A 22,649-nucleotide genomic window follows, 5' to 3' on the forward strand; every position below is an offset into this window, starting at 1 on the left:
CCGCCTGCTTCGCCCGCGGCTGGAGGCTGGACCGGGTCTATGGGACTTGTTTCTGCGACCAAGCCTGCCGCCTCACCGGGGACTGCTGCTTCGACTATGCCAGGGCGTGTCCAGGTTGGTGGCCGGGCCAGGGTGGGGCGCCAGGCTTTGCCCGCTGACAGCTGACCTAGGACAGGGCAGGGCATAGCACCCATGACTAAAGCTCAGAGGACAGGTGTCCCCCAGCCGCTTCCCTTGTAGACTGCCCAGTCCTTCTGTCCCGGCACCCCCGTCAGGTACACCCAGCTGGACCCACCCTGGAGTCTCCCAGCGCTCTCCATCTAGTCAGACAGCTCCAATGCACCTCCAGCCAACAGAACCCAGGCAGAAGGAGCTGAAGGCCTCTGCTCTTCGGGAGGATGTGGGCCCCCTCAGCGGGAGGAGTTCCTGGCGGCCTGGATGGGAGGCCCTGGCAGGTTCCAGGAGCATGACCTGGGCAGGGCCCCTAGTGTTCATTCTGTCAACCTTCAGGATTCTTGAGGCTGTAGCGGGGTGATGAGGTCAGGAACTTGTGATGTTCTACTGTGTGCCAAATTTGCCCCAGAAGTGGCTTTGTTCTGGAGTGGAAGGTCTTGGAGGTGGATGTCCTCACCTCTGGACCCCAAAATGTAGCACAGCTAGGGGGTGTTGCCCCTTAGGAGGCGTTCAAAATATATTGGAATTCATTTTTATTTATGTGACATGATCAGGATTTTTATCTGCAAGTCCTTGCTATTTTTTAGGCTGCTGGTTTTCCTTTAGGGTCAGTTTTTATCATCGTTGAATTTTCTACAGTTTCTTTCCCTCTGGAGGGCTCAATAAATGCTGGTTCAATTAAACTAAAAGGGAAAGGAAGAAAGGGTAAGTATAAGATCTAACGAATAAGGTGTGCTCCAAAGAAGCCAGCTCTGGAAATCAAGTAGTCCTGTTCCCTGCCAATCACATTGCCCCCAGAGGCATGCATACGTTAGGGTTTGAGCTCAAGGAGCCCAGCATGTGGGATGTTCAGCGTGTTCCAGGAAGAGGAGCCCATGGCGCTGTGCCATCCCCCAGCAACAGGATGCCCAGTAGGGACGAGCACCTCTGTGCCTGGCTCTTTACTGGGTGAGGAGGCTTCCAGGCCTGTTAATGAAATCACACAGTTAAAAACGTTAATATTTGGTGACCCAGGCTGACAGCTAATGCTTTTCCCTGTGAGCAGTGATGCTCACTTACTCTTTTTAGCAAGCTGCTTTGCCTCTCCTGCTGTAAGGCCGCGGTATCTTACTACTAAAGTAAAGTGGAATGGTCAGCTATTTAGGAGGTGCAGCACCTTGGATTCCCCAGCCCTCCTCACAGTGTCCTAAATTCCAGTTTGTCTCACTTACCTGGGAAACTCAAGGAAAGCCTCTGGCAGAAACACTCTGTCATGAGGGACTTGCCTACATTTTAAAGATTTTTACGGACTTTGTGTAACCCAGATAACACACCCAGGTCTGAGGCAAGTGCAGGGATGGGAAGATGATGAAGAGGCACTCTCTGCTCCTAGGAGTTCATCATCTGCTAGGAACACAGGCAAAACTACAGGCACCATGCTGGGGAACGTAGCCCCCATTTCCTGCAGGCCGTATGTTCCAGGGCACCCAGGGGACACCTGAAACTACTGACAGCACCAACATCTCTATACTGTTTCTTCCTGTGTGCTTTGCAGTGTTATTTCATGGTACCAGGGTTAATCTGTCTTCCGTGTTTTATGCCCCGAGGCCTCTTTTGCACCATTATATAATTATTCTTTCACTTGGGTTTTTTTTAAAAAAAGAATAAAATAAACATTATTTTGACCACAAAACACTACAGTACCACGACAGTGGACCTGACAATCGAGTTCATTGCTAAGTGGCCATCAGGTGTTGTCTACAATATTGATATTTTGGATGAACAGATGACCTGTGCCCAGGTGGGACACTGCCGGACAGTGTAAGAGTTCATCATGCTGCACTGAATGGCATGCAGTTTAAAATTTATGACTTATTTCTGGAGTTTTCCATGTAGCGTTTTCAGATGATGTGAAAACAGACTGTAAGTGAAACTATGGAAAGTGAAAGTGGAGAGAGATAAGGGGGAGCTATTTCCAATGTAGGTGGTCCCGGGTGTGATCTGGGAGGGAAAGCTTGAAAGACCTCAGGAATTCAAGGAAGACTTCTTTTTTGTGTGTGTGTTTTCCTTTTGTGGTTACCTTTTATTTATTTTTTTAATTGAGTTTATTGGTACAATCTAGGTATATAATACAGTTACATTCATCATTGGGATTCTGTACCTTTACATAATAGATCTTGATTCTAATTTTTTCCCCTCGTCCCTGCCCTCCCTTCACCCCCTCCTTCCCTCCCCGTTTACCAACACTTTATTTCCATTTTTTCAGTTTCTCATATTTTTTTCCTCTCCCTTATTACCTTTCCACCACCCTTCCCACTTTCCGTACAACTTTAGCCCTTTACTTCGCAAGGAAGACTTCTTAGAGGAAGTCATGAGCAACCTAGTCCTGGAGAGTGAGCAAGAGGTCTCCGGGAGAAGAGGCAGGGTAGAGTGCTCTGGGAGAGAAGCCTAAGGTCATTGTCCAAGAGTTACCTGGGAGATCAGTCTGTGTGCCAGACCCTGTGCTATCCCCGGAGGCTGAAATGGTGATGAGGACAGAGAGAGGACGTGGCCAGGTCTGGGAAGATTCAGGGACCTGAGAGTGATGGGGAACAGACAAGGAGTGTGTAGTGAGAGGGATTTGCCACCTGATGAGGCCTAACAGCGCTATCATGAGTTGCAAAACCCTCAAAATCTTGATTTGGTCACAAAGAAATCCCTTATTTTTAGTCTAGGAGGTAAAAATAGTAAAACCAAAAGCAGTCATTTAGGAGTAGGGATTTATTGGGAGAGCACAGAGGAGATGAGAGATGAGGTAAGCTTACTGTCTTACAAAGAACTGAGAAATAAACCCCAGCAAGTGCTTACCCAGGACAAGGGCTGAGTGGTGGATGGAGGAATCGAGGCCAGAGAAGGAAACTGACAGAACTCAGAAAGAGCATGTTCAGGAGCCCGAAATGTGCTTTCCCAGAAAGTCAGCAGAGGACCTTGCAGACCTAGATAGAAGCAGCTCAGGCTGAAAAGGCTCCTCCTGGTATCTGTACCTGATGTTTCTTGTGAAGGGAACGAGAAAATAGACGACAATGGAAGCTGGCCCCTTGGTGAGACTGATCTGCTCGCACTGGCAGAGTGAGGAGAAAGGAAAGCCCTATGGCCCTGAGAGCCGCTCCTCAGCCTGGGCCGGTGTGACTGTGCAGACTGTGGCCTTGTAGCCTCTTTGCCCGGGGCCTGTCTGCCCTGCCCAGAGCTGCCTGGGTGGTTGGATGCTGGCTGGGGGCAAATCTTGAAATGAAGGCCTCCATCACTGTAAAAAAATTTTCTCTCCAAATAGTTACTGTTTACTTGTGAATTTTCCTCCCAGAAGTAACCCAAATGCCTCAAGATTTACCCTAAAAGTGAGAGAATACTAGGCTCAATCTTTGCCCTGCCCCCTAGTGGCTTTGTGACCTGGGTCAGCTCTTGGAATCCAAGGTGGTTCATTTATAGAAGGGGAAGGATAAAATCAGCGGGTAGGATTGACAAGTAGGTGATGCCTGCAAAGCCCAGACCTGGAGCATGGCAGGCACTTTGGTGGCACATGTCCTGTTGGTCAGCTCTGCACCTGTGGACACCAGTGGATATTTTATTTTATTAAGTATTTATATAATTTTATGACAACATAGTAAAATGTGTTAGTTAATATTAAGTCAAATAGATTGAAAATTTTTTTCCTAACTCATTTGGTGATAAAAATCTCATTTCCTGCACTGATGGAAGGCTGTTGATAATCTTTCATTTTTTTACACTCAATCTTAGCCAAAAGGCCAGGAAATGATAATAATCTTTTGTTTTTTAATCCCATGCCATGTAAACATATTTCACCTCAAAAATATTAGCATGTTCAATAAGAGTTTAACCTAGTCCTGGGGAGGAGACATTCAATGCAAGGTGTCTACTCCCAATGCCCCAGCTAACCTGTTATTAGCATTTGTCTCGCAGTACTAGGGATTGAATTCAGGGCTGCTCTACTACTGAGCTGCATGGCCAGGGTCTCAGTACATTACCCCAGCTGTCCTTGAACCTGTGGTCCTTTTGCCACAGACTGCTGAGTAGCTGGGATTATGGGCATGCCACTGTACCTGGCTATATTAGCTTTTTACACAAGGTTATATCAACTTTTGTTGCTGCCCATAGCCTTTTTGACTGATACTACATTCATTGTGAATGAAAATTGTAACTGCATTAGTTTAACTAAGCATATTTTACTTCTGTTTCTTCCGCTTTTTTCATCTTGATAAACAAGTTTTGGAAGAGGTATAGCTAAGAGATGAAATATTGGCATTTCTTTTTCTAAGTAGAAGAGTTTTTGTTTTTTTGTTTTTGTGTAAAATAAAAAAAAAAATAGCTGGCTACAGTACCATGTGCCTATAATCCCAGCTACTCGGGAGGCTGAGGCAGGAAGATTGCAAATTTGAAGCCAGCCTGGGCAATTTAGTGAAAATTGTCTCAAAAAAAAAAAAATAAGGGTTGGGAATACAGCTCAGTGACAGAGCATATGTGTGAGCCTTGAGATTTAATCCTTAGTGCCATAAAACAACAACAACAAAAATCCTGTGATTGAAGCTGTAGAATAAAGAAATTTCTTCTGAAATGAATTATCTCAGAAAATCTCATTATGGTGACTGCATTGATTTAACACCAATAATTGTACCAACAGTTCCTTCCCATTCTGTCAATAATTGCTTAATTAATTCTTCATTGGCTGTGCCTGAGCAGGGATTAGGCAGAAGCAGAAGAGGGGACAGATGGAGTCCAGTTGCCCTGGAAGAACATTTTGGAGGACTTGCTTACCGAGTGTTGCCACATCCTAATTCACCAGCTGGGTTCAGAAGGTCTGCATTAAGGGCTACCTGCTGTCTGACAGGTTGCTTTGGATCATGGACAGTGACATAAGGAAAGAGTAATAATTATCTCACCTAGAGCAGGACAAAAATTGAGTTGTATTTATGTTGTTCTCTTAGGTTTATGAGGAGTCCAGAAAACAGTGCCAATCATTTCTGGAAGGAAAAGGGATGCTATGCTTTAAGATAAAAGACTCCAAAACCCACCTAGGGAAAGGATGTCTCAGCGTGTGATGATGTAGAAAACTGAGGCTGCACCCAAGCCAGAACCACCTGAGGGGCATTGTTTGGCTTCCTCTTCCTTTGCCTTTGCTGAAAAACAGAGCAAGGCCTGGAGCTGGACTTGGCTCAGCAGCATTTGGTTGCAGGCCTCGGGTGTGGAGCTTATGAGGATGGAGCTGTTAGTGCTCAGCTGGCATTTATTCTGTGCGAGACACTCTCCCAAGCACGTCATAGCTGTTCACTTACGACAGTCTCCCAACCTGCCCACATTATTGTCCGTTTTGGGTCTTATTTTATGGACTAAGTAATCAAGGTACAGAGAGGTTAGGGAATTTGTCAAAAGTCACACCACTAATAAGTGAGACAGTGAGATCTGAACCCAGAAAATCTGGATCCAGAGCTCAAACCTCTGAAACATTGTTTTTCTGCCACAGAGAAACAAAGCTTTGTGAGAACTGTGTGCTTTACCCCCAATAAATACTGTGTGCTTAGGCCCCAAATGAATACTAATGGAATGAATGAGCCATCTTTCCGTCAAATCTGTGTTTTGGGGGAGTAGCTGTCCCACCCTACACCATAACCTTTCTTTTGTGTGTGTGGTGGGATGCTGGAAATCAAAGCTGGGCTAAATACATGTTCTGCTACATACCTGACCCTCTTTGTAATCCTTGATGGTTATCACAATGCCATTTAATGTTTGCTTAAAGAAATGCACATCCTTGAAAGTGCAAGGATCTGAGTTTGATCCCCAGTACCAAAAAAAAAAAAAAAAAAAAAAAAAAAAAAAAAAAAAAAAAAAAAAAAAAAAAAAATTAAAAAAAACCATGCGCAGTCATTGGAGATATTACCCATCATGTCAGAGAGCATGGCCATCTGGGTGTACCCGCGTTTCCTTTTTTAAATACCATTTTTCTTCCTTGACCACAAAAAATGTATTTGTTGCAGATAATTGGAAGATACCAAAATGCATAAAAGAGGAAAACAACTCACTTGGAAACCTGCTACCTAGGGAACAAAAAAGCATCACTGTCTTTAAATTTATGTCTTTCCCCTCCTGGGTTTACAGGGTGTGTAAAATTTCAGTTGTCTAATGAGGCACTCCATTTCATTTCTTGAAATTATTCAGTTAATCTCTCAAAAGAAAAATCACTGGGGGCCAGAAAATGTGCTTTCTGCAAGAGGAAAAAATATTTACCATTATATTGAACCATTTTGAGGGTCAAATAGGCCTTTGGGCAATATAATCACTCAGATAAGCTTTATCTAGTTTGCACATATATAATGATACAGATGAAGATAATAGATTCTGTGTATATAGAAAAGAAAGGCAGACACAGGAGATGGATATGTCTCTATACACTGGGAGATAAAGGAGTTATTTTGTTTTTCTTTCAGATTGTTAAGGGCAATATCTACAGGTATGTGGGTACTGCTGTGTGTAGAGTGCAGAAAGAACATTTCCATGGCAATGACCTATGCCTATTTGGACTTATCAACGTGAAGGAGAAAGCACTTGGTCGTGGGTGGCTTTAAACTTTTAGAGAGCCAGGCAGACTGGGCTGGATTACAAAGGAGAGTGCTTGAGTCTCTGTGATTAACTAAAGAGACACAGCTACATGAAAACAATAACAAGGTCTTACACTGGGCAAGAAATAATCCAAACATTTAGGAAACGAAGGGCTCTTCCCTAGCTAGCAGTTTAATTGTTGCTTTGTGTGCATGCATGGATTTGGTATAGTCAAGAAAAACATTAGACAAACACTTTAAAATAATTACCCTTTGGCACCTGCAGAATGAGAATAATGTGCCCAGTCTTGTTGGCACAACTCACTGAGCTGGGAGTGGACCTGGAGAAAATCCAGCGGTAACTCTGATATCCACAGAAAGATGGAGCTGGAAAGGGTCTCCATTCCAGAAGTCTATGCTGGGAGGCAGGGGACATATGGAAACAGGAAGATTATGAGTGGAACAGATAAGAGAGATATTTTTTTTTCACCATTTGCTGAGATTTTGAGCGAGGAAAACTGGGATCAAATAAAAGAAAATACTTCTTCATGCTACAGATAATAAAATTAAAGGAACTTATTACTTTCAAGATATGGTACTGGCAAGAGATGTAGAAGGATTAGAAATGATTTGAAAGGATTGTAGATGCCAAGAAAGGCTGGATCTCTCTTAAACATAAGGCACAGAAAGCAATGTTCCTTTGGTACTCACCCTCCGGGGCTGCTGCTACCAGGAGAGCCTACACCTGCTGTCCTGGATTGAGAATCCCTATAGGTTTGGCTCTGAGAGTTTCTGAGATGCTCCAGTCCTTTCACTCCTGTTTCTTATGGTCAATGCTTTGATGCAGCAGCCTAGCATCTATTCAGGGAAGAGGACTTGACTTAATGCCACTTCATTCATTCATAATTCTACAAACATTTCTTGAGCACCTCCCATGTGACAAACACCAGGCAAGAAGTGAAAAAAAATTATCATGGTCCTTGAGAGTAACAACAATAAGCAAAACAAATATATAATTAAGAATTACAAGGCTATTACAAGGCAAGGAACACCAAGCTCCAAGAGGAAGTGCGTGTGTGTGTGTGTGTGTGTGTGTGTGTGTGTGTGTGTGTGTAGAGGGAAGGCTGGGAGACTACCTAGACAAGCTGGTCCGAGAAGGACTCTGGAGAGGAAGCAGTCCATCTGAGATCTAAAGGGTGGGTGATATCCAGCTGTGCTCAGTGTGAGGAGACTGGAAACCAGGAGTGAAATGGAAACATGTACTAAGGTCCCAGGGAGCAAATGAGCTGGCTGGACTCAAAGCTAAAAGAGGCCAATGAGGCTGGAGCTTGGAGAAAGGTGGGCGTGGGGTGGGTGGTTGTGCCAGGCCCCAGGTGGGAGTGGAGGTTCAGGCAGAGGCCAGGTCACCCGGGACCTCATAGGCCATGGCAAGGGATTTGGATTTCATAATGAGGGAGTTTTTCAAAGTTAAAAAAAAAAATCAGCGATTCACCTCTTAAAGTTTTGTACTAGGATTGTATATGACTCTTCAGCCCTGTTACACCACGTGCAAACATACTCTACTCTTGTGTTTAGGTTGATTACTGAAATCTACAACTCTGTTCTTGGCCATTCTCCTGTGGCCATGGAGGGGATATCTGATAATCAGAAAGCTCTTGAGGAAGGAAGACCAGTTGGCAAGTCAAGAAGGAAAGAATCATTTCTTAGACTCTGAACCCTCCAATGGTCTGAAAGTTAGAGGGGCCCCTGGCCTATGGTGGGAACTCAGATGGTCACACACTGTGTCTCTTCATGGTAGGTCTAGCGATCACTTCCCAAATAAATTACTTGCATTCAAATCTATAGCTCCTGGGATGCTTCTGGGGAAACCCAGCCTGAATATTAGGTTGAGTTTAAACAAAGAAGAAAGATTCCTGACATCCATTAATTCTAGGTTTCCTTCCCTTAAAAAAGGTGGGGTGTTGGCATCAGATCCTATCTAGTAAGCAGCTGGAAAGCAGTGACAAGCTTGGAATCAAAAGCACTCATATAGCTTTTTCACAGTTTGACTGGCTTCATTACTAACTGATAAAACTAGACCTAGGGATTGAGAAAGTCACAGAGTAAGAAAGAATATTTCGATATGCTGAACATAAATGTGAATGAGATAAGCTGCAGTGGGGAAAGGGACAAGAATACTAATGAAATAGTTCAAAAGGAAATTTGTGTCATGGAGATGTAATATATGACTCGTGGTAATAAATCTGTCTGAAGTTTCTGTACTTCCTATAACCTCTGCGACCAAAGACCTTTTGTGATCTTTTGATGGTTTGCCATCTAAATAATCAAAAGTTCACAGGTGAATCAAGAATAGGATGTTTGGCACCGAAGAGGAAAAATAAAAACTCAGATTATTCTTCCAACACAAAATATTTGGTGGCACACTTTTTTATTCATATAATTTTATGTGAGTTTTTTCCCCTTTTTGTCTTACAATGAAGCCACTGTCCTGGGTTCTAGAACTGTGATTGTACTTATGGGGCTTTAATTTTTTTAAAAATGGGGCCTCACTATGTTAATTGGTTCACAACTTCAAGAACCAAGTTGCCTCTGCCTCCCAAGTAGTTGGGCATACAGGCACCAACACCACACCCAGCTCTTTACAGGACTTTTAAAGTCATGGAAAAACAGGAAATAGCATTTTGCTAAGGACAAAACTTAACCAAGAACAACAATCCACGCAATGATTTTGTGACTTTGTAGGAGTGAACCACATAAAATAAACACGGACATGAGACACAATAGATGAAATCCTAAGAGGTCATACAGATTCAGTCAAAATGCTCTTCCCTTGTCATCTTTTACCACATAGAGAGTCTGACTCAAGGCCGTATTACCCAATTATTCTGTTGGTTAGTTGGTCTACTTTTTGAGACAAGGTCTCACTATGTAGTTCAGGTTGGCCTTGAACTCACTATGTAGCCCTGCTGGCCTTGAACTCACAGCAATCTTCCTGTCTCAGCCTCTTTAATACTGGGATTTCAGGCATGTGCCACCATGCCTGGTTATATTACTTAATCCTAAATTAATGCCATGGCAAAGTTTTATTTTATAATGTTGTCCAGATATTAATATTTGAAATAAATGCATTTAAAAACCAAATATATCATTAAGTATTGTTCAAGTCTAACATATAAGACCAGGACCAACTGGACTCAGGGATGAAGAGGATTGGAGGGCCAGGGATTTAGCTCAGGATTCTGCCACCTTCTTTGCAAGCACAAGGTCCTGAGTTTGATCATTGGTACCAAAAAAAAGAGGGTTGGGGAAGGAAGTGAAGTATTGAAAGAAAAGAACTAAAGGAATCTTTCTCAGATGGCTCCCAGCCTGAGGGGGGGGTGTCTCTTTAAATCTATTTCGTTCAGAGAACCAATGAAATAATAGTGTGAAATAAAAAAGGAGGGGTCAACAGGAGATGAGCAGAGCAGAAAGTCACCTAAGGATGTATGCATGGCGGACCTTGGGAATGAAAACTAATGTGGCTCGTTCTTGCTTCTTTAGGTAGTGGACATGCTATATGTATGGGATTTTAGCTGATGGAATAAAACATGCTTTAAAATAGAATCAAAATTTTTTAGTTACAGATATTTATGTTGTGTGTGACTCTTTAGCATCAGGGGTAAGCTGTGTGCTGCCAAATGTGTTCTCCCTAAACCATGAACCCTACACTAGAGTACACTGTGAGGCAAGCTGAGTTTTCACACACAGACTGTCAGAAGTCTACATCAAGGTCTCAAAGAAGCCAGAGTGACTCTATGAACTTGAAAGTATGAGGTTGGGTAGGGAAATTGGGTCTCACTTTGTGGGGAAAACAAGCTTCGGCATCTAGTTCAGGGGCACATCTGTCTTCTCTATCTTTTCTTCTCATATTTCATTTCAAGTCCTGAAATAATTCAATTTGCAAATTCATTACAGTCCTTTTAAAAAGCTCAGATCTTTCAATGGGAAAGCTAAATGTGAAACCAATTGATTTTATAGTTGTGCTGAAGAAACTGCAGTTTTAAATTCTGTCTTCAGATTTGCTAAGCAGACTTCAGAATCAATGAAAGAAATTGGCTTGACTTCTCCACCAGGTAACTCCTAAAGCTTGTCACTGAACTGCAGTGCGTAGCACATGACTGGCTGCTAGATGCCAGGAGAGGTCTGAGGTCCACCAAACACTCCACAATAGAAAGAGCAGGATTTTAGGGCACTGTCTAGAGCTTTGCTCTACTCTACCTCTGCGTGTGTGACTATGAGTACTGCTTACTCCGCTGAGCCTGGAAGCTCACCTTTTAACTTCAGCTGCCATAGTTTATGAGTTTGTGAGCCAGGAGGAAAACACAACAAGTGGGAGAAGCCTAAAGAAAAGAAGTTCCTGTGTGTGGCCCTGAGCCATGTGTCCTGTAGAGACACATTTGCTGAGAACTGACCCGGGTAAGAAAGGGTGAGTGAGGTATATTTTCGTTTTTATGCTTCTTTTTTGCCCCCTATGTTTTCTACACTGAAGACATATTGCTGTTATAATAAAAATGAACTGGTCAAGGGAGAAGGAGGGATGGAACGAGGATAGTGACTGGGTGCAAGGGTGCAGTTCATAGGAGAAATACCTTCTATTGGTCTATAGCACAGTTTGGTAACTATGGTTGGCCACAATGAATCCTGTGTTTCAAAATAGTGGAAAGGGGCTGAATGTTCCCATCACAAAGAAATGACCCTTTGAGATGGTAGATTGCCAATTACCCTCATCTGATCATTACTATACATATGTATCCAGATATCACAGTGTACCCTATAAATATGTGCATGTGAAATAAATGGTCTGAAGTGGCGGTGTGTGTGTGTGTGTGTGTGTGTGTGTGTGTGTGTGTGTGTGTGTGTGTGTGTGTGTGTGTGTGTGTGTGCGTTATGGGCAGGTCCAGATAATATCAAGTACAAAACAGAAGGGAAGATCTTATCTGAGGGTGGAGGATGAGGAAGTGCTCTGGAGGAATCTGCTTGGGTGCGTGTGCCTGGCTCAGAAACACCCTCAGCACCCCAGGCTCTCCCCCTGCCTTACAGCGCCCCCCCATTATCAGTTACCCAGGGTGGAGTCAATATCAACTGGGACCTGCAGAGGCTTCGTGAGTCCCCTGGTCAAAGTGAAGTTTCCATGAGCTAAACTTCCTGTTTGTGCTGGCCGGGGGCGGACTCAGGTGAGCCTCCTGCTGTGCTGTTTTGCAGCTCGCCCGTGCTTCGTTGGGGAGTGGAGCGACTGGAGCGGCTGTGCAGACCAGTGCAAGCCAGCGACCCGGGTGCGGAGGCGCTCGGTGCGCCAGGAGCCCCAGAACGGCGGGGCGCCCTGCCCATCGCTGGAGGAGCGAGCCGGTTGCCTGGAGTACGCGACCAGGCTCGGCCGGGACTGCGGGCGCGCCTTCGGTACTGTGCTTCCCGGGTGGGGCTGGGTTAGCTTGATGACTTCTTGGCCTCTTCAGCCCATAAAAGCTCACGAGCTGAGCAGGGAAAGTTCCACACCCTGTGGGGAGTGGGATGGGCACGTCTGCCCAAAGTAGATAGGAAGCTCAGGAAACGTTTAATAAAGGAAATGTTGGCCATCTGAAAAAAGCCTCCCTTTCCCTCGCTTCCCTCAGCGTGTGTTTTTAACCCCATGGCCCATTCTCACTCTGCATGGGCTCAGTAATAGACCACATGTGTGCAGCCCCGCTTCCCCAGCTCTGCTGGGAATTGAACTCAGGACCGCACGATTGGTAAGTGCTCCACTGAGCTACACTCCCAGCTGTTCATGAGTGTGGCTTTTAGGTGATGGAGGACGTTAGATAGGATGATGCTATTTCGTGAAGGCTAGTACTTTCACTTTCACTGTGATTATTCATTAAGCAAGGGTTTAAACTAGCACATATGTCGGAGATTTAGCTCAGTGGTTCTGCCGTCTGCCTTGCAAGGCCCCGAGTTCGGTGCCTGGTACCAAATAAATAAATAAATAAGTAAATAAAATGTGCACACAAACAAACGTGCAAATGGTAGAAAAATGATAAGGTTGTTTTTTGTTTTTTTTTTTTGAGACTGGGTCTCACTATGTAGTTGAGACTGACCTGGAACTCACTATGTAGCCCAGGCTGGTCTTGCACTCACAGCAATCCTCCTGCCTCAGCCTCCTGAGTGCTGGGATTACAGACGTGCGCCACCACGCCCGGCTGAAAAATGATAAGGTTTTAAACAATGATAAAATGATTCTCTTAAAACACTTGCCTCCTAAAGCTGACAGGACTGGGTGAGGCCAGTATGATCTGATCTGTGACTTGAAAAGATCACTCTGGTTGTGAAGCAGACAGTGGTGGCATTAAAAGCAGTCTCGTTAATGACTAGGAGCCCCATGAGTCTCACAAGAAAGAATAGGCCAGGACCGATGTACTGATCTGGATTGAACACAACAGGGCAAAACACTGACATATCGGGATAGCAAAAACCCTGTGTTTTTTTTTAGGAGCAAGGAAACTTTCAAGCCAGCACATCTTTGCCAGCCATTTAATTCCTCCTTTTTCCCACACATAAATATTTATTGAGAATCTACTTGATGCCTGATGTGGGCTGGGCACCCAGGCTACAGTGGGGAGAAGAGTTGATGTGGAGCCTGTTCTCATGTGGGTCACAATTTAATAGGCAGGAAAAAAATAATCATATAGGGGCCAGGAATGTAGCTCAGTGGTGCCCTGCCTGCCTGGCAAGCGGGAGGTCCTGAGTTCTATGATGTGGGGGTGGGGGAGGGAGGAGAAAAAGAAAAATAAATCATATGTCCCAAGAAATTAATCCCAGAAATATACAGCTGTGGCATCTGGTACAGCTGGTATTAGATGAGTGAACAGTGCATGGAGTGCTAAGCAAGTATATAAGCTCTGGGGAGAGGAAGGGGCAGGGGCTTCCCTGGAGATGGGGCTGAGAAGTAGGTAGCTGTGGAGGCAGACAGATCAGCATGGTCAAACCTAGTCTTCCATGCAAGGGAGTTGAAGGATTTGAGGGGTGATCAGGAGCAAACATACAAGCACAAGAGACAGTAAGGCAGCAGGCGTGCTTACTGGGCAGTGCTTACTGGACAGGGTGGTATGAAAGAAGAAATCCTCACAGCATGGACTGTGCAGATGGTTATGGTGGACTGGGCTGGGTGAGGTACCATGAAGAAGGGGAAGAGGGCACAGGAGCACCCAAGGTAGAGGGCGGTTGAAGAGGGACCTTCTGTGTCTAGGTGATATCTGGGTTATAGCAGGAGTATCTGCATCAGAGAACTTCAGAGGACAGAGCCAGCTTAGGATCTTTCTGTTTTTGTTTTTTGCAGCACTGGAGATCGAACCCAGGTAGTACTAAGTTACATCACTAGCCCTTTTAAAATTTTATTTTATTCTTAAATTTTATTTTGAGACAACATCTTACTAAGCCACAAGTTCTGGATATCTTTTGGGGATTTTATTCTCCCTACTGTAGGGAGGTGGACGAGATTATTCTCCTTAGTTTACACGGGAGGATATTGGGGTTCTGGGAGTTGACAGCACTTGTCAAGTCTCTCAGAATTTAGACTTGGATCTTGTGGCTCTAAACCTATGGGTTTTCCCTTTTCCTCTTGTTCTTCTGTTAACTGTCATCATTAGTGTGAAAATGTGATTATAGATTCTGGTAACTAAGTAGAAATATAAAGGCTCCATAAAGCCAATGGACGAAACATGATCAGTGAAACTCTTGTCGATGAGCAAGTAGCTGTTGAATTTCTCCTATTTACTGCAAATGATTATATTTTATCACAAAAACAAATGCAAGGAGCTGAATTATTAAATTTGTTGCACATTACTGATGTCTACATAAATTTTCCTCCTAAATAGAGATCAGTGTGCATTACTATAAACTACAAGTTTCCAGGTAGCTATTATTTGTTGGATTTCCATTTTATTCTCTTCTGTACTCTATCTATACAGACCAGGGATTCTCAGCCTGCTTTTGTGATACCCTATTGTGTCCGAGGGCTTACAAAATTCCCAAGGCAAATTTAATTTACTTTTATGTTCAGAAGAAATACGTGCAGTGCCATGCCTTTAAAAGTGGAAGTTGCTGTAAACTGAACAATGGCAGGCTCACAGATTGCCAGAAAAGTTGGCAAATGGCCTGTGAACAAAGAATATATTACATTTGAATATTGTTGTCAGGAAGGGGAACGGAAGGGGAGCTAATATTTATGGAGAGAGTTTGTCCCAGGGCACCAGCTATGTGTTTCTACACATGAGCAGAAGTGGGACCAAAGGCATAAATAATTTCTAAATCATTTAACACTCTTAAGTAATGAAAATGAAGTATGTGGGGCATATTAAAAAGTGGCGCTGGTTTGGAGAGCTCCAGGCGATCTGGCTCCCAGTCTATTGCTAGCAACTCGTGTGTAGGGGGAGGATGCCCTTGCAGTAGAATGTGCCCTTGATCCAAGCCCTGGAGCTGCAGGGGTGAGGAGAGAGTGCAGGCAGAGTGCTGTGTGACTGGCTTACTTTCATGATGTGCCATAACTACAGACATTGTGCAGAAACGAAGCATAGATCATAAGTCTTAAAAAAACAGAAGATGTCTTCTGTGTTGGGGCCCTTTTCTCTTCATGGAAACTCTCTGAGTGTGAAGAATAAAATTGGCATGAACACATCTTTACAAAGTTTTTGTGAAGGGTGGGAATATATATGAAATTACTCTGTCATTTCTTATATAAACACAAGGGGCCATCGTAGTTCAGTCTGAATCTTTGCCTACTCTGGGCCTGATGGGACTTAAGAGAATCACAGGTTAAAATTTCCCCTTTTCATTTCTTAAATCTGTCTTCACATTGAGGGTTGTGATTTGGGACAGAAAGGGAAAATAGACCAGATTTGACTACTTCATGGACAATAGGCTGCTCAACAGTGGAGCTCTGCAATCTGCATTATGATAGGGTGATTCTGGAGCACATGATTTGGGAGACATTGCCTGCCTCCACCATATTTAGATTTGAGCCTGGAACATTACTTTTTCTGTACTGGGGATTGAATCCTGAGCAGCATGCCCAGTCTTTACCTCATTTTTTTGAGCTGTCCATTAAGTTTGGTACCTTTGAACAATGATATGTACAGTACAAATTAGGAGAGTGTGTAAATTATTTTAACAAAAGAAATACCCTGAAAATATTTTAGTCTGATGTGTATGATGTTGCAAGAATTTAACAGTTCATTCATTCTTCACTTAGTGAATAAACACTTGAATATTTCAGAAGAACAGAATTGAAAACACATGGGAAAACTAAAATCCTTTAGATGTTTTTGTTGCTGATCATTAGAGAGACAGAGAAGAATCCGGATACATGCACTCACTTCTTAATTTTGTGGATTTAAAAAATGCAAAGCTAGTCTTATTTAGAAGCATGACATGCTGTTTTTGGGAAAACAGTTAAACATGTCAGTGCAGCAAAAAAGAGCCCCACAAGCTGGGACTCTCGGGTTTGCTCTGGGGTGGATAATTTTCATACTGGGGAGATTAGGCACCAAGCCACATGAAACAAGAACCATGCCTTCAAGTGTTAGGAACAAGTGACCACCTGGCATTAGGCTGCTCTTGTCTTATATTTCCTAGTGCAATAAAAATGACTCTTCATTAAGAAAATCTAAAAAAGAATTGAGGCCTGCCCTCTTGTGGCAGCAAGGAGCCAGGCAAATCAGCAGGCAGGCTCAAGGCTTTTTTTCCCCAGCCAGTGCGCTCCTGCGGCCTTGCTCATGTTGTGAGGATGACCTTGGCATCTCACAAACCGTCTGCTTCTATCTACGTTTCCCAGGGTTGTCCAGTTTCTGAAATAAAAGGTAGCAAGGACTGTTGAACTATCTCCATTACAAGGCTCACGACAATCAGCTCTCCATATCCAGAGTCTACATCTGCAAATTCATCAGGTCAAGAATTGAAAGTATTTGGGAGGAAAATTGCCTCTGTACTGAACATGCACAGGGTTTTTCTATGCCATTCCCTAAACAACATAGTATCACAACTATTTATTAGTGTTTATATTATAGTAGGGGTTATAAGTAATATCCAGAGATGATTTAGAGCATGTGGTTGGATGTCCATAGGCTATCTGTAAATTCTGCGCTATTTTATTTAAGGGACTTGTGCACTTGAGGACTTTGGCATTCTCTGGGATTCCTGGAAAGAAACACTCATGGATAACAAGTAATGACTTTTATAGGAACAGAAGGCCACAAGGAAATAGGACTGTGTGCTTTGGTGGTGATCCCATGATTTTATTCAAACAGTCATTGAATGGACAATGCACTCAGTGTGAAGACCCTAGGTGCAATCTCGAGTATTCACCTCTCTCCCCACAAAAGGACTGGGAATGTAGTTCAATGGTAGAGTGCTTATCTAGCATGTGCAAGGCTCGGGTTCAATCCCTAGTAGAGTACCATACCATACAGTAAAGTGAAATGAAATGAAATAGGTCAGAGGCAGGAGGAAAGGTTCCTGGCTCCTTTCTTTCCTCTGCCCTATAGTGTCAGAGTCCGGGGCTGCTCGGAGTCTCACTGTCCTGGCTGGCACTGTGCAGTGGGCAGAGGGTCAAGGCTGTGGTTACTAGAGATTCCTTCCTTTGCTTCTGTTTTTGTTCTTTCTCATTTCTCTGTTTTCTCTCCTTTCATCTGCTTTTATATCTTTGATTTCTTTCTTACTTTATTTTTCCTATCTTTTCCATTTCTTTTCCTTTAGTTTTTAAAAAGGTCCTTTCTTTTCTCTTATAATCTCTATTATCTCACTTTCCTCCTTGCTTTTCCTACATCTTTTTATTATTTCCTACTGGTTTTTCTTCCATGTTCCTCTCCTTTGTTTCACAGTTTTGTTACTGCACACAAATGTGCTTGTCAGAGACCTGCAGCCCCTTCTGTGTCATCTGCATGTTCATGAACCTTTAAGTAATTTAGTTCTGCAGACCTTGTAATTTAGCCTCAGTTCACTGCTCTGTGGGGGCACCAAGATTTTAGGACTTAGAAATGGGAATGTTAGCCAGGCACAACAGCAGGTTTGAGAAATCTTGTTCTGACACTTTTGGCTGCATGGATTTAACATAATTTTGTTTTATAGTCCCTGCCTTTATAACTACTTCTGCATTCAACAAGGAGAGAACAAGACAAGCTGCATCTCCACAGTGGTCTACACACACAGAAGAGCCTGGGTAATTGGGTGTTTTTAGTATTATTATGTTTTTCCAGTCGTGTAGTCAAGTCTATCCAAGTCTATTATTTGCTGTGTCTGTGTTTTCTTCTGTGACTTGCTCACTGACTTCCAGTAAAACATGACTCTGCTCTAGAGTTGAGAAGGTACTTTCCCCCCTCCCTCTTTTAGTGGGGCCATACAGATTTGGTGTCTCTGAGGTCTGATCTCCAACAAACACTGACATAAAAAGGAGGTATTATCTGATTAAGAACAAGGATGCTCTCCCTATAATCTGTATAGAGCCATGGACCCCAGCATCATCTCCACAGATAAATTAGAAAGTGACCCACACTTCAGCCCAGAGGATTTCCTATTGAAGAGGTCTCTTCTACCATCAGAGGAGACTGGATGGCTTTATGCTCAATAGCCATAATTATTCCACCTCAGTTGTTTTGTTCTTGAGAAGTGAGATTATTAGTACCTACCACATGGGGTTGACGTACTTAATGAGAAAATAGAATTGCAGAGATGTTTGGGCTGGGTGAGGTTTGACGGAAGCCGAATCGTAGCACTTTTGATTTTATAACTAAAGGTACTAGGTAACTTTAGTTACTATTAAGCAGTATCTACCATTGTTAAACATCTTTGGAGCAGATTCTTCAAACACTTCCCATTTAAGTGGGATCCTATTATAAATCATTATTTGATGGATAAGAAATTAGCTTATTAAATTAAAAATGCCATGTTTCTTCTAGGACAATTAGGGTTTTTACTATTTTGTTCTCCTGAAGACTCGGAAAGTTGTGTTGCTTCTATATACAAGCTCTCAAATAGTCAGCACATCTGGATACTTGCCTGAGGACTTCAGCTCTAGTCACATGTTTTGCACGGCTCTGTGTATGGTGACACCAAGCTCTATCACAGAAAACACCACCCAGCTTCCCATCTCTGCTTTCCTCTGTGATGCCTGATATAAGTTTGGTGCTTGCTTTCAAGTCAGGACTCATTGACATGACCTCAGGTCATGCAGGTGGGCCTGGGGGTGTGTGTAGGAAAGGCTTCTAGGAACTCGTGGGGCAGAACAGCACAAGTGCTAGCCTGGATGTCAAAAACAAGCCTACTAAGGGCTCCCAGTTAAGGGTTCTCAGGCTCACGCCTGAATTTATGTAATTCTTTAGAATATCAGCAAAGTTCTCCAGGGTTGTTTTCCTACTGAAATATCACTTTTATAGACAGTTTAACAGTCTGAATGGACAGGATACAGGTTGTCCAAATCTGAAAATTCATTTTGACCAGATAATTCAGTCATGGATTAAAAAAAAAAAAAAAGCAAAAAAATTTCCTTGTGTTCTTTAGTAGTATGTTGTAGTTCCACAAATCAGAAACCATCAGCTTTGTGTGAATCCTGTGTAACTTGAGAAGTACTCATTCCCTGCTCAAGTTGGCCAGGTATCCTGGAAAGTAACAGATTTTTAAGACTTTCTGTGATGTTAGACCATCTCTAATTACAGCAAGTGAAATCCTGTCTTGTTTTGCTCTAGATACTGTATGGAGTTCAAGACCAAGTCCCTGACTCCTCATTGTGCTCTGGAAAAGCAGCCCCTGACTCGGTGGATGCAGTATCTCCGAGAGGGGTACACAGTGTGTGTGGATTGTCAGCCGCCAGCTATGAATGCTGAGAGCCTTCGCTGCTCTGGAGACGGTCTGGACTCTGATGGGTAAGGAGGGAAATGGATCCAAGGACTCAAATGCTTGTTACTTTTTCTGAGGATCTGTCCCCTCTTCATCCTGAGCCACTGACCACTATGTGACATAAGCCATGATCCGAGCAGTGTGGAGAACCATCTGTCCAGCATCCCCGAGTCCAGGGCTTCGGTTCTTACTGCAGGACTCAGAGGCTCTCTGAACATGGTTACATGGGGCTCTTTGGACACTGGGGTTCAGTTTAGGCTCCCAAATGACCACTAAAAACCTGATTGCTCCACAGCAATATTCTGAAGACCATTCGAATCTGAATCATTTTGAGATGGAGAATGAAAGTATGTAGATTCCTGATCCCACTTCAAATCAGTTAGACTGGAGTCTTGGAGAGGGGTGAATTTTTTTTTTTTTTTTTTTTTTTTTGGTGAGACAGGGTCTCACTATGTAGTTGAGACTGACCTGGAACTCACTATGAGGCCCAGGCTGGTCTCAAACTCACAGCGATCCTCCTGTCTCAGACTCCCGAATGCTGGGATTAAAGGTGTACACCACCATGCCCGGCGAGAGGGGTGAATTTTTAATATTCGCTTAGGTCAGAGGTCAGAAAACTTTTCCAGTAAAATGCCAGAGTAGATATTTTCAGCTTTGTATCCCATATGGCCTTTGTCACAGCTCATCAACTCCAACACTATGGCAGGAAAGCAGGCCTAGATGCTACCAAAGTTTATTTATGGACACTAAAATTTGAAATTCATAGAATTTTTTGTATCATTATGTATTCTTTTGATTTTCAACTCTTGAAAAAAGAAAAATGAGGAGCAGGCTAGAGAAGGGGGTCACAATTCGCTCAGTCTGCCCTGTGATTCACACCCAAGCCGGCATTTCAAAGCCAGGCACAATGGGGTTTCTTCACGAAATTATGACCGAGAGAATGGTGGGCTCTGCTCTATAGGGTGATAACCCCATATAAATCTATAGATTTTTCTGCAAGAATTGTCTCCAAAGACATTTTGCCACTCTGTAGATGGATCCCAGTCCTTACTTACTTATCAGTTAAATCTGGTAATACCATTTCTAATTAACAGAGGGTCAACTTATGCTAGAGCAGTTATTGGACAGGAACCAATTTAGGTCACACATAGATTATGGTTTTCAGTATGTCAGGTATAACTCGTCAAAATACTGATGGAAAAGTAAAATATTGACCTTTCTAGTTAATCATTATTCCCATTTATGCTTCAATACTTAATGATATGAATTTATTAGTCACTTGTGCCTAAAAGCCTTTATTGAATAAACCATATGAATAATAAACTAGGTAAGGAATTCATATCAAATGAAACTTAATATTTAGACTTAATATTTTTCCTGAATACCTCATCCATATTTTGACTTTAAATGAATTTATAATTCAATTTGAACCCAATAAAGGGCTTAAACCCCTTGCTAAGGTACTAGTAACTTTAAAAATAATAATCTTAATAATCTGGCTTTGCTCTCTTTTCCATTCTCCCATTTTTTATTACAAAATCAAAGACTTGGAAAGAAATGAAAGAGATCATTTGGTTTAGACCTTCCTATTTATTTATTTATTGAGACAAGGTCTCACTTTATAGTTCGGGCTGGTCTTGAACTCACTATGTAGCCAGGTTGGCCATGAACTCTCAGCGATCCTCTTGCCTTCCAGGTATGTGCCATCATTCTATTCAGGTAGACCCTCCTATTTTTTTCCCCCAGCATCAGGGATTGAATTCAGACCTTTTGCTTACAAGGCAGGCATGGCTCGATTGACCTAAATCCCTGGCCTGCCCCTCCTAATTTAAACATGCATGAAATAGCCATTTTCCTTATGTGGTGCTTTTATTCAGATAAAATGGGAGAAATGAATAAAGTAACCCCAAGAAACTCTTTCAGAATGAAGGTGTTCTCAAGCAATAAATTGGTAATTTACTTTGACAGACTGTAAGTAAAGGAAAGTCCCTTTCACTGAAAATTTTAAAAATTTATAATGCACTTCAAAACTGTGTGATCAATATCTTTAAAAAAACCCCAAAAAACAAAACTTCCATTTTCTAATTCTGTAAACCAGAACTTACTTTGGTTTGCTTTTAGTGTAACAACATTTCCAAATTATCATTTCAGAAATCAAACCCTTCATTGGCAAGCAGTTGGCAATCCTCGATGTCAAGGGACCTGGAAAAAAGTTCGGCGCGTGGACCAGTGTTCTTGTCCAGCTGTTCACAGTTTCATTTTTATATAGATTTCCATGTAAAGATTTGAAAGTGTGTTTATAAATGTGCTAAATAGTTTTATGTTCATCACATCATGAACCTTCACTGTTTGGCTGAGGTTCTGGAGCAAGTGTCGTTGCCACACATTGAGGTACCCGAGAAAGAAAACATAGGGCTCATTCTCAACGAAAACAACGTCTTTTTTTATTAAGATGAGGACCCACCATAAAAGCTCCTGTGGTCTTGTGTCCTTGACCTTCCATCTGGTCACAGAATATAGGTCTTGTCTACACTAGAATTACGACCATGTGACCCAGTCCACTTTTTGGTGAGCTGTTATTTCAGGTTTTCTATTTTTATCACACATGTATTTCCCATTTTATTCCATAAGTTGTGAAATAATTTCAAGAAAGTTATCAGAAATAATTTCCCACAGGACAAGTTGTTTAAAATTTCTAGAAGAATTTTGTAATAAGAAATCAACAGCTATGCTGGAATATTTTTTGGAGAAGAAATTTTCTTCAGTTAATTGAAAAGAGCAATCAAATGCTCATTCTAGATTGACAGATTTCCTTGAAGAGAGATTTTGATATCAGCGAATAAACAATTGCTTTCATTATGAAAATTCTATCACCATTCCTAGCTAAGATCATTCCCTAGGCTTAAAGCCTAAAGCTGAATAAAATAATCTTTCAGAAACCAACTTCAAATTTAGTTGAAGGGTGCTCACTACAGTACTGTTTTCCTATAGCATAATATATATATATATATA

General features: G+C 42.6%; 1 protein-coding gene across 1 annotated transcript in view; it reads left to right on the plus strand.

Moving 5' to 3' along the window:
- Sbspon (somatomedin B and thrombospondin type 1 domain containing) overlaps positions 1-22,643 on the plus strand; it is a 23,215-nt gene extending 572 nt beyond the window's left edge. Inside the window, exons 2-6 of the mRNA XM_010622439.3 lie at positions 5-114; positions 11,982-12,176; positions 17,874-17,964; positions 19,487-19,663; positions 21,789-22,643. Of these exons, the coding sequence (XP_010620741.1) occupies positions 5-114; positions 11,982-12,176; positions 17,874-17,964; positions 19,487-19,663; positions 21,789-21,906 (691 nt within the window). The 3' untranslated portion in view covers positions 21,907-22,643. The remainder of the gene's footprint in view (positions 1-4; positions 115-11,981; positions 12,177-17,873; positions 17,965-19,486; positions 19,664-21,788) is intronic.
- Positions 22,644-22,649: the final 6 nt, after the last annotated feature.

Source organism: Fukomys damarensis, unplaced genomic scaffold (assembly GCF_012274545.1).
Source record: "Fukomys damarensis isolate Sample0158 unplaced genomic scaffold, DMR_v1.0_HiC HiC_scaffold_5, whole genome shotgun sequence".
NCBI lineage: Eukaryota > Metazoa > Chordata > Mammalia > Rodentia > Bathyergidae > Fukomys > Fukomys damarensis.